At 56.6% G+C, this 11,889-nt stretch overlaps 3 protein-coding genes across 3 annotated transcripts; all 3 read right to left on the reverse strand.

Moving 5' to 3' along the window:
• Positions 1–4,940: 4,940 nt before the first annotated feature.
• TGME49_260300 (metal cation transporter, ZIP family protein) lies at positions 4,941–8,441 on the reverse strand (the record flags this gene model as incomplete). The annotated part of the gene is made up of 2 exons (XM_002365162.1): positions 4,941–5,299; positions 5,609–8,441. 2 exons carry the CDS (start codon positions 8,439–8,441, stop codon positions 4,941–4,943), a joined length of 3,192 nt encoding a protein of 1,063 aa, XP_002365203.1.
• Positions 8,442–9,079: 638 nt separating this feature from the next.
• TGME49_260290 (hypothetical protein) lies at positions 9,080–9,754 on the reverse strand (the record flags this gene model as incomplete). Its single annotated transcript, XM_002365161.1, has 1 exon — positions 9,080–9,754. The coding sequence occupies one exon, from the start codon at positions 9,752–9,754 to the stop codon at positions 9,080–9,082; it is 675 nt and encodes a 224-aa protein (XP_002365202.1).
• Positions 9,755–10,869: 1,115 nt separating this feature from the next.
• TGME49_260280 (hypothetical protein) lies at positions 10,870–11,391 on the reverse strand (the record flags this gene model as incomplete). The annotated part of the gene is made up of 1 exon (XM_002365160.1): positions 10,870–11,391. The coding sequence occupies one exon, from the start codon at positions 11,389–11,391 to the stop codon at positions 10,870–10,872; it is 522 nt and encodes a 173-aa protein (XP_002365201.1).
• Positions 11,392–11,889: the final 498 nt, after the last annotated feature.

Here is an 11,889-nt window from a genome sequence, read left to right on the forward strand (position 1 = left end):
GGCTCGTTTTTGTCTGTGGACCGCCCTGCATCTCGGCACTTTGAGCAACAAGACCTCACAGTTCTGCCTAATCCAAGCGCTTCCCATGGTGTGTCACATTTGTGCAATGCTTGTTTATTTTGTCTGAGTCATGCTCTTCGGCATCGGGTATATCCTTTGTATGAAAACATGTGTCAGCCTTTGAAATTCTACTACCCAGCAAGCAACGGGGTAATGATTCACGTGCCCTTCGTTCTTCCCTCGATGCGTTCCAAGAGCATGAATGACCTAGAAGCAACTGTACGCTGACACTGGGCACCAAACGTAGGGCACTGATTCTACGGATTCCAACCTCAGTGATCCCTGCGCGTTCTCGTGCATCTCGTTACAGCCACTGGAAGGTGTCCGGTGGTAAGTATGTCATTCCTTGCAGTTGGTGACCGTTCACAATGCCGATGCGAAGTAGTTTGCTGTGCCGGCATCTCCACTTGGGCAAGGGGAGACACTCACGTGCAAGACTGTGGGTGAAGCATCTGGTACCCTTTGCTGTGTCTGCGGGAAGGGGTATCGTGAGAAACGATTGAGAGAAAAGCGAGGAACCTTTCCCTCTCTTACCACTACTGCAACGTTCTGAACAGCCGTGGTCACACAGGAAAGGCAACTCTGCAGGAGGGGGTATCGACGATTCGAGAACCGGAAGAACCACCCTGGACGTCCTGTTTGCGCATTACGATCCACGTTTCAGCTCGGACACCGGTCCAGACAACTTGCTACATACTGCCACATTTTGCTCGGCTATTTGGTTTCTTCAGAAGGCTTTTGTCATGTATAAATGGTCGAAGTAGCGGAAACGGGGATGTTGTTCCTGTTGCCTGATATCGTCGCTGTGATGCGCTGCTGCGTTTTATGCAGCCGCTGTTTATGATTCTGGGGCATAGGTTGGACTTGTTTCTACGGTGTGCGGACTCAGGTGTCGGACATGTGCCACGGGTGAGCTGCTCTCTGCCGGAAGTCCGTAAGCGCTTGCAGCTGTAGTGGAAACTTACTATGTTTCTGTCTGATCCATTCGGCACCCACATCACAACAACGCACATTATGCCACTCCCAGGAACACTTTCGAGCTCATCGATTGGGGTATGTGGGTCGAGAGGCGAGAAGCGATCAATCGCCTCAAGCTGCTGCACGCATTTACCTCGCGACCTTATTTGCATCCGTGTCAGATAACAACTAAAGCTAGACTCCCTGTTACACATAAGAAGGGATTCCTAGGTTTATTCTCTTCATGGAAATCAAAAGAACTTCCACATAACTTTTTTGAGAAAACGGCGACACGGTAACCGCACGGTGGCAGGCAGCGAGAGAGCGTCCCTTGTAGTTGAGAGCGTGCAGAAGAATGACGGCAGCCAGAACGGGCTCTCAGAGGACTGGGACAATGTCACGGCGAAGCGACAGTAAAAGCAGAGTTGCCACATTGAGCCGGACGGGGAGGACATCATGGGTCTGTTTGCGGTGTGATGCTCAAGTGTACACGATCGTCACCCTGGGATTCCGAACAACCTATGCGCAGCCGATCTGGCATTGCCACGAAGTGGCAGCACGTCCCTCACAGTCAAGAACCGCACATCTGCGTATAATATCTGCATGACGAGATTGATGGGAACGTTTACTTGCTTTTTCCAGTCCTTCGAGCCTCGCCTGTGGTTGCTCATCTTTCCTGTTTTCGGAAGACTGGTCAAATCTCTCGCCATGCTTCGGTGACTCCAGATACCTCTCATGCAAGCACAAGTAACTGATAGACTTCACGTGCGCACCCTGATGGTTCTTTGTCACCAATTTTGCAAATCGGAGAAAGTCAACGGGGCAACGGGGAGTGGAGCATACACAGGGAGCTCGGGGTTGCTTGCCAACACCACTGCGGGATGGAGGATATCCACAACAGGACCTTTATTAGGTAGGAATGGTAGAAACTGTTGCCCGGTCTTCCCGAAACCACGCAAATAAGCGTAATTAAGGGCCGCCGGCTCTGGCTCGATCCTTTGACGGCCTGACGAGGCCTGTTGAAGCGTCCGCTGCTCGACGTAGTTAGGGGCTTCCGGCATATGTGTTCTGAAGTCTTCCGTACAAACGACAAAGTAAATAACAGAACCAAAACGATGCATGACGGCCCACAAGAGCCATGACGCAAACACAATACTAGGCAACACCATTCTGCGCGGGCGGTCTTTATCCTGAACGACAAACAAAACTGGGATTTTCAATGTGTGTTCAGTATAACTCTAAACTCACACTCACCTACAAAAGTAGGAACTACTGAGTTCTTTGCAGTCATGCTGCCCCTTCTTGGCGTGCTCCATGGGTCATCGATCAGTTTAAGGACCTCGCTAAATGCGGCACCGGTACTATGTCGATGTCCGTTGCCGTTGAGTGTGCAGGCTGCTAGCTGCGCCAGGTTTCTTTGCTAAGCAGCGGCACCAAGGCTAGTGGGAAGTAACTCAAATAGCTGAGGTACACTTCACAGATATTACCTGACCTTTTACGGCCAGTTGCTGGTCGAATGGCAACCCAAACTAACTGAGGTCGGCTATGCAGATTTCGAATCAATTAGTGACACCGAGCAACTCTGTGAAGCAACGACTGCTCAAGGCAAACCTAACTCGATTGTCAGGGTGTCCAAGCAACGTAAGAGTTTTGTCACTTTGCTAGAGTCAATGTTTTTCCGTCGCATTCATTTCTGTAGTCTGGGAATCAGTATGAATACACTGCAGCCACGTTATGCTATGCGTGGCTATTAGATCAGCCATGAAAGTGTCGCTCATGTTCCGCAGCCAACAGCAAGCCATGCCGGAGAGTAAGACATTCAAAACAGGGCAAAGAAACGCCCTGGTCACTCGCACCGCCAGTTTCGCCTGCCCACTTTCTCTGGCCTTTTTTATCGGAGAAAGTGGTAAGGGCGCGCTTAAGAGTGGTAAAACCTCTCAATTGTCGCCTCGTGACAGACGCAAAAGTTGGTCTGTGGAGGGAACACTGAAGACTCCTGCACTAGACCAGTACATCCTGCCAAGTTGCAGTCCGATATTCGCATGGTAACATGTGTGCAGTTGGTACCGCACACTGTAGGATGCCATAACATAATGGCATTTCTAGGGTATCACTGAAATTGTTTCTACACCCCTGGAACTATCTGAGATCCTTTCCAGAGTTTTGGTTTTCTTCATTCTCAGTGTACGATTTTAATGTCCCACGCATAAAGTTGAAACACCCTTCGTTATGTAAAACTCGCACATGCACAGATGGCAGCAGATTTTATGGGGCAGTCGTGCTAGCTTCCTAACCTGCTAAGATCCCGTCTGATGAGCTTGAAACTGTTCCATATGCGCTAGAAATGATATAACCAGCATTCGTTCCCGCGAGAGCAGAAATCAAGGTGCGTGACACCCAGCCACGAAACTCCCCAATGAGAAAGATGCAGAAACAATCGACTGCATGAGGTTCTGAAACAGAAAACGTACAAGGCAATGGCTTGTGGCTACCCCAGCTACGTCAGAAAGAAATGTGGACTGTTCCATCCTCGTCTTTGATGTCAGGACGGACGCCTGAGGACCGTTGTGAGTGGCGCTGAGCTTCGAGAGTTGGTACCGATGATGACCTCCTTACGCGTCCACAGCCCCGTCAGCTGTCAAGCGTCCTTGGGCAGGTTTTCGTCCCTCATGAGGTTCGCGTTTTTAGAGTCAACGCGAAGGCCGCCTTCGCGTGCGTGAACGAGTTCAGGGAGCTGTTATGACGAGTCTCTTCCGAGATTAACCACAATTTCAGTACAGTGGCGTGTCGTGCTCATCACCACATTGAAAATTTTTCCACAGAGAGAGCGGAAAATGTGAAGACAGGGTGTATGCTGGTGGGTATCCAACATGTGCGTAGGAACTGGCAACCTGCAACCGCCGCGAGAGAGTTGTGTCATAGCATACTTGCAGGAAGCAGTTTTGTTAGTGTCAGGTTATGCAGTTGTCTTTTTTTCCCATCAGATTTCATTTGCAAGGCTTCTCTCGTCTGTCCACACTTGCCGCACGAATGCGATTTAGATGACATCTATTCCCCAGACTTCGCCGCTATCTTTAGAAACCTCGCTCCACAGGACCCTAACTGACTGTCGTGTTCAAGAAGAGAACCTTCCTCCGCCTATCCCACGTTTGGTTCGGTCTGTCGGTCGGCACATCCGATGCTTCTTCGCAAAACTTGTGTAGACTGCATGGTCAAGAACAAGCCATCCAGTTGGCAGGTTTCTACAAGGTTTAGCACTCGTGACTCGCTGACTAACCCGTGCGTAAGATGCGTTCGCGTGGATGCATGCATTCGGCGGACCTTTTGGCGCCGGTTGACTGGGGAAAACTGCGTTACTAAGACAGCTGCACTTTTCCTTGGTGTCCAAAGACGACGGAAACACGTTTCACAGCAAGTGGGTCTCCGCTGGCCCACTTCCAATGGAAATGTCCGGTAGTCGGCGTCCTCCCCTGGGCTTTTGTCACACTTCATTTGCCTGGCTGCAAGTCCCGCTTAGACGAGCCCTCGGGTGTACATACAGCGAAGCTGCGGCACAACGACGGCTGTCACACGTACGCCAGGTACTGCTTGAACTGATTTCTGAGGGTGGACGTCACAGGCGGGAACGGTAGCCCGGATTTTGACTCCTGAGCAACTGTGGACCGCTCTTGCTCTCTGCTCACATGCCCAGATCAGGAGAAACTGAGTTGCTCCTGTGTCCATCTGGAGGGGACGTTGTACAAGCCCCGCATGCAACACACTGAGCAAACCAAGGCGAGGTCACGTCCTCCGGAAGAGCTGGGTGCGTCTGCCCACGCAGACCTCGCGTGAGAGTGTCCAGAAAGGATGCATGAAGTTTCTTCGCTCTCCGCTGCGAGGCTCGAGCTGTTGATCCGCTTTGCTCACGAAGCATCCGCGCGCAACTACGCGAGGAAAACCATGAGTGTCGCACCCAAGCAGACGGCTGCAATGACCGACAGAAGAGAGGCTTTGCCTTCCGCGCGGCACCTCATGAGCTGCGGCGCAATGCACTCGAGAAGCGAAACGTGCAGGAAGGTTCCAGAGCCGACGCCGGTGAGCAACCCCGGGAGGAGCGGAAGAAAGGAGGCGAGACTACCCGGCAACAGAGAGTGTGAAGGCGAGACAGAAGATTCTGTTCCAGCCGCAGATTCGCGGCCAGCGTGCGTCAGCCAAGTGGTCGCGATGCCGAGAAGCACTCCGGCTGGAGTCATCAAGGCGAACAACAGCATCTGCCAGACGAACGTCTTTGAGTGAGTCTGCGCTGGAAAAACCACAAACGCAATGACGGCGAACAGCATGTGAGGCAAAACGTCAGTCGCAAGGCGCGAAAGCGATGCACAAACGGAAAAGGAACGCCTCACCATGCGAGAGCAGGCGCGAGAAACGGAGACAGACTAGCTGACACACGCTGTCACCGCAGCTCTCTCGGGTGCGGGCAGAACTCATCAGACGGATAAACGTTCACACCGACGCGCAGACACCGAGGACGAACAATGCGGTGGACAGACACCGACGGGCACCGATTCTCCCGGCATCTCTAGCTGACAAAGCGTGACTCTCTGTGACTCACCCTGCATAAGAGACGATCCGAGAGCAAAGCTCTCGAGGCCCTTGTGCACGAGGACAGCGAAGGCGACGAGTTGCGGGCGCGGCGCCGTGCTCAAGGTGACACCTTCCATGAGCGAGTGGAAGGAAAGAGCGAGCATGAGGACGCCCGAGACGAGCAACTCCTTCGCTCCGGTTTTATCGCCTTCGTGTCGCAGTTCGTCCGCGAGCGTCGCGCTGGTGTTGCTGCTGCCGTAGGGCGGCAGAAGCCGAGTTCCCTCGTTCCCGGAGCTGCAGCGCCCGCAGCTGCTGGCCACGCGGTGTCTGCGGTTGCACAGCTTCCGGCACCTGTTCCGCACGGTGTATATACACCTGCTGCGCATGCGCCCGCCCCGCCGGTTGGTTCTGTCCGAGTCTCCGACGTTTGTCAGCCCCGCTGCGCCGACGCGCTCGGTCCCCTGACGGCAAAGGGTGTCTGCGTCCTTGGCGCAGGCCGACAAACGCAGTGGCCGGCATCCGTCGCTCCGCTTTGCGTTGTTTGCCGCCTTCCAGCGATGAGTGTGACGTTGCGCACTCTCCCCGAAGCCTCTTGCGGCGTACGTACGCGCGTCCGAGCGCGGCGACAGCAGCCCACATTCGCAGTGGGGCAGACGCGACGAAGACAGGAGAGCGGGAGGAGTCGCATCGGCTAGCAAAGGAGTCGCCAGAGACAGGGGGGAGGTGGCGCGTTCGCAAGCAGACTTCAGGAACCGGTGTCGCCGCGTCTCACTGGCTCGCCACACAGTCCCGTCGTCCGAACCAAAGAGCGAGGGGCTGGAGGCGGCGGCCAGAAAGGCTGCGCCTCGCGGACTATCCTCGCGACTCCTCTCCTTCGCGTTTGCCAATTTCTTCCTGCAGCATGCGTCCCTCCACGGCGCGTGCACGTGGGTATCTAGACAGCCGAAGCGGGAAGTTCCCGACTCGCGCGTCATCACAAGATGATCCGCAGATCGACTGTACTCGACGGCGGGGCCTCCACTCTGGCGCGAGTGCTGTGTCCAGTGCCCGTGGAAAGCGCACGAGTCGCCGCTTCCTCTGCTGTCTCTGCTGTTTTTTGCATCTTCCGCGCTAGCTGAACAAGACGCCGAGTGCGGGGCGTCCTCGCCGCAGTCGCGTCTCCTCTCACCTTCGCCCACATCGCCGTCTCTCCGTGAACCGCTCCTTCCTTCCTCGAGATCGAAGGACTCTCCTGCACTCCTGCAGACTCGCCTCTGGCTTAAGGAGGTCGACCTCGATCCGTCCAGACGCCACAGCTGACTGCAACAAGAAGTTCCAGCGAAGGCACAGGCCTGCGAGCAGCAAGACGCCTGTCGGAAGCGCGTCCCGCCTGTCTCCTCGCTTCGGCTTCCGTCTTCCGGACCAAAGTCCCCGTCGCAGCACCACCGCGCCTCGCCTGCGTCTCGCTCCCCGTCGCCTCCCCGACGCTTCTTCGGTTTGTCTCCACAGCTGCATGCGTCCTCCGTGGCAGCAAAGCCAGCTCCATCGTCCTCATACTGGTTCGACGGAAGAAAAACTTCCTCGCTTTCAGCCGCCAGTTCCCGACGGCAGGGAAACGCGAGTCGCTCTTCCCCGTCTTTCTCGACCTCGCACCAGCAGGGGGAGGAGGCGGCGCAGCTGAGCTCCGCCGCCGCCGTCACGGCGCAGCCGGCGGTGTACATACGCCGGAGCCTCGACGGTTTGTTCAGCCAGCGCTGGCGGGTCGTCTGGGTCGCGGCGCGGCGGCTTTCTCTGCAGCTGTTTGAGCGCCGGAAGAAGTTTCCGAGAGCTCGACTTGTCGCGGGAGGTCCGCGACAAAGCGACGCGGCCTCGGACTCCGGTGGAGACTGGGACAGGCAAGGATGCGAGAGTGGAAACGCGGGAGGCGCAGAGGCAGGGGGCGGCACCACGCACTCTGGCAGGCCGGCTGCAGGCGGGTGGAGAAAACTCTCAACGGTGTCTCTGTCTCCTTCTGCTGGCATGAAACACGAACACAGAGACGCGGAAGAAGAGAGCGACTCGTGAGACGAGGCCGAGCACGAGGACGCACAGCACGACGACACCGAGGTCCGGTCTGGGTGTCCCTCTCCAGGCTTCTCTCCAAGCTTCTCTCCATGCTTCTCTCCAGGCTTCTCTCGACGACAGACCGAGCTGTTTGTCTCTCGCTGGCTCTCTGCCTTTCTCTCTCTGTTGCTCTCCTGACTGTGCAAATGGCAGCTGACCGCCGCTTCGCCGTCTGCGCCTTCACAGAGCGAAGCCGGCTTGCCCCTCTTCGTCTCCGGGGTCTCCGCTGTCAACGCTGGCGGCTCGTAGGTGCCTGTCCTGCTCGCCGCATCTTCCTCTTCGGCTTCGAGTTCTGCCTTCTCTGTGTGAAGATGCGTTCGCACCTGCTCATGCGTGTGGCTGTGACTGTGGACCTCATGGGAGTGTTCCCCCTCGGCTAGCGCCTCGAGGACCATGACGAGCAAGACGCCGAGGAGGCAGCAGACCGAAGCATACGGAAAGGCCTTCCCCGTCGTCTCGCCCGCATCCGGTGCGTGCTTGTCTCCCTCGTCGCGATCTCCGTGTGTTTTCTGCTCTCCACTCTCTCTGGGGAAGCTCGTCTCTCCTCCCTGCGGCTCTCGTCCGTCGTCGTCTGCGCTTCTCTCCTGGCCAGCCGAGACGGGCGGCGGCCCCACACGGAACCGCGATTCGGCGCGGGGAGAGACACCTGTCTCCTTGTCGCCCCTGCGCCTCGCCGCCTGCCGCTTCTGTCGAGACAGTTCGCTCGCGATTTGTCTCTGGGAAGAAGGCAGAAGGTGGAGGAGACCCACAGAGAGCAGCACTCCCCCCGTGAAAGACATGACCAGGCGAATGTACTTCGCTGTGAGTGGAGAGATCCCTTCGGAGTTCAACTGGTTCGCGGGGCGAAGCGGACCTCGGAGTCTCCGCTCTTCTTCTTTTCGCAGAAACAACAGCGGCGGAAGCGCCCCTGCCAATCCACACACGAAGATGCTGCCGGCTGCGTACAGACGCGTCGAGAGTCTGGGAACAAGAGCAGAAAAGCACAAGGGAAAGAAGTAAAGGAGGAACAGAAGGCAACGCCGAGCGGAGAGACGCCTGCCACAGCGACGGCGACGGGTCTTCAGAGGAGAACTGAGGCTATTGCCTGTCCGGAATGCGTCACACGCTCTGCCTGAAAGACATTCCTGCCTGAAAAGGCAAGCGAGTTCACGGGGAAACAACTGCAGGAACACTCGAAAGCGGAAGCGAGCGAAATCGGAGACAGGGGCAAAAAGGCAGCAGACGCGGCAGAAAGGGCTTCTACAGAAAGGCGTTGAGAAATGTCTCCTTCAAACGCGAGTGACGAGTCTGGCTTCTCACGCATTAACGCTGCATGCCGTCGAAGAAACACGTAAAGAACAATGAGAGGGAAATCCGCTATACACACTGCGTTCTGTGAGCCAGCAAGACGGACTTTCCGTGTAGATACACCAGAGACTCACAGCGCCTGCTCTCCAGCTTCGCGATCTCCTTCGCGACTGAACACAGTGTGAATTTGCAAGTGTGAAGGGGAAATGTCTGCGCCGAAGGAAGTAAGAAAGATGCCGTCTGGAGAAGCAGTTCGTTTCTCGTGTTCTCCCTTCTCGTTTTCTCCTTTCTCATGTTCTTCTGCCTCTGGTTGCGCCTGCCGCAGCAGCCGTGACGACCGCTTCATCGATGGCACAATCTGCTCTGTCGCAGCCAAGAGAGTGTGCGAGGAGCCAGAGACAAGAAGCGGACCCTCAGGGAGAGCGCGCGAAGGCGATCCGCCCCTCGCGCCATCTTCCTCCCTTCTGTCTGCTTCCTCGCCGGCCTCCCGCTGCGTTGGTCCGGACCGAACGAGGAAGGAGGAGACAGAGGCAGAAGAAGCCGGAGAAGCAGAGGAGGCAGCAGCCGGAGAAGAAGAAGGAGAAGAGGGAAGAGAAGAGGGGGAAGCCACGGGAGAGGACGAAGCAATGGAAAGCTGAGGCTCACTCAGTTCTCCAGAGGGGAGAGGAGGCAAAGCTCTCTGAGAAGTGGAACTGGTAGGCAGAAGGAGGACGAGCAGGAGAAAGCAGAGATTCAAGAGCGCGCGTGTGGCGCTTGGGAGGGAAGACCGGAGAGCTGAGCTCGAAGACAGTTTTCGTCTCTTCATGTTGGCGTGTTGCGTCCGCTGGGAGGAACCAGAAACGAAAACAGTTCTCAGCCTCTCGCGGTGTACATACACCGAGGCGCGGCCCGCTGAGGAAGGCGACAGACATCGACATGCGTCGGAGATGCCGATCGACACGACAAGTGAAAAGAGCGAAGGGTGCGCTCATGCCAGCGAAGGGGAGAGGCGCAGCGAGGAAGAAGCGAGATGTAGGACAGCGAAAGGGAGACTCGCATGCAGACGCCCGTGCACATGGGGGCGAGGAAGAAGTCGGATCCGAGTTGACAGACACAGTCTCCACGATCGTTCTCCACCCTTTCAGAGGCAGCCGCGAGAGAGAAGTGAGGAACTCCCGCCCCCACCCCCGCCCGCAGGACCGAGGAAGGTGCAGGCTGCAGACACCGTCGCAAACCACCAGCCCGCGTTCTCCCCGCTGACGAAGACAGAGCGAACGGAACCTCGTACGCAACTCCGTTCGTGGAAATCGAGAGAGCGTTCCCTGGCTGAAGCCTCCGTGAAACGCAGTGAGTTCACCTGGCTCGGTTGTTTGCAAGCAACAGTCTCATTTGAGGTGAATGGGTTCCAAGGCAGATAATGCAAAAAGTCGCGGCCTTTTTAATAAGGGAAGCTCTTTACGCAGAAGGGAGACTGAAGAAGTCTCGAGCCTCTTTTCGGAGCAGAACGCAGGCAGACCTGTTTTTCGAACGCCGGGGAAACGCAAGGCGAGGCGACACGAGGCGAGCTCCGCGGACTATGCGAGGACGCAGTGCCCCAGGCGCACCTGTGTGGATTCCGTGCGAAGGAGCCTTCCTGCTTGTTGCGTTTCCTTTTGGACTGAAAGTTCTTGAAGAGAGGAGAGCAACTGACGCTTTTTGCAGCTGTGTGCTTGGCGCGCGATGAGTGTGAAACCTCACAAGGAGTTTGAGGCGACGGCGCGGCTAACGCGGAGTCTGCAGAGACCTGCACACACTGCGAACGCGGAGCGGAAATCGCCGCAACCGACGAGCCTCCCAGTCAGCAAACGGCGACTGGACACCGCGGCAACAGATCCTCCAGTGGCTCAGTGCAGGGAACTCGCAAGCGATCGAAAAGGTCGGCAAATAGATACAAGTGCAGTCTCAACACGCGAACGGAGGGCCGGTGCCCGGTTGCTGGTCCAGGTTCGTTCGCGTTTTCCTCTCTTTTTCTTCGGCTGGCGCTCGCGTTTGTACAGGGTTTCCTCTGTCGAGAGACAAAGCTGCTGACATAGAGAGTTTGTCTGGAGAAAAGGGCACTGAAGCGGAGAAAAACTGCTGCGCGGGCGCATGCAGCCAGCGAGAAATGGCGCGCAAAGCACGCGACCCTCCACACAGTCGAACAAGACACTGGTCCTCGGTCACACTTATACTTGCGCTGCTCCGTTGGTGCCGAGGAACGGAAGCCTGGCGACGACGAAAACTTTGCCCGTCTGCTTCTCTGATCTGTCTTCTCTGGAGCGACAGAAACGGATTCCCCGCCTCCTTGCCTGGCGGCGGAGCTTCGATTCTCACAACCGCCCCCGCTCCCCGCCCCCCCAGATATGCAACAGCGAACGCAGGCGGTGTGCAGGTCCTCTCCCTGTCTTCACGCGGTTTCCTCTGCTGACCTGCCGTTTCACCCATCAGAACTTTCGGAAAGCGAGGGCAACCTCGCACCTCTCAGGGTGGTCTCCGCAGTCGCCTGCGTGAGTGGGTGGCCGAGCGCGGGAAGACACACGCCAGCACAGTTGAATTGTCAGAATCCCAGTCGAAAGGGTCTTCCCGTTTCCGGCAGATCCTGCGAGACTGGGAAAGACAGCATTGCTCGCTCAGAAACGCTCGACGGAAAGCGCCGATGCCGACGAACAACGCAACTCCAGACTGTCGACACGCAAACAAAACTGTCTTTCCCCAGATTACCACGGTAGTCTTCTGAGGTGTATGTACACCAGAAGAATTGCCGAGGTGTATGTACACCCCACTAAGTCGGCCAGCGTATGCGGTTTGGAGAATCGAGGCAGAGTTATGTAAACGACGGGTTTAGGACTTCAGGGATGACCGCGAGAGCCGCGAAGACCTGGAGGCAGCAGCGACACAAGCGGTGCCGCGCGTGTGGGCGTCTCTCTGTCGCTTCAGACGCTG

This window comes from Toxoplasma gondii, chromosome VIIb (assembly GCF_000006565.2).
Source record: "Toxoplasma gondii ME49 chromosome VIIb, whole genome shotgun sequence".
NCBI lineage: Eukaryota > Apicomplexa > Conoidasida > Eucoccidiorida > Sarcocystidae > Toxoplasma > Toxoplasma gondii.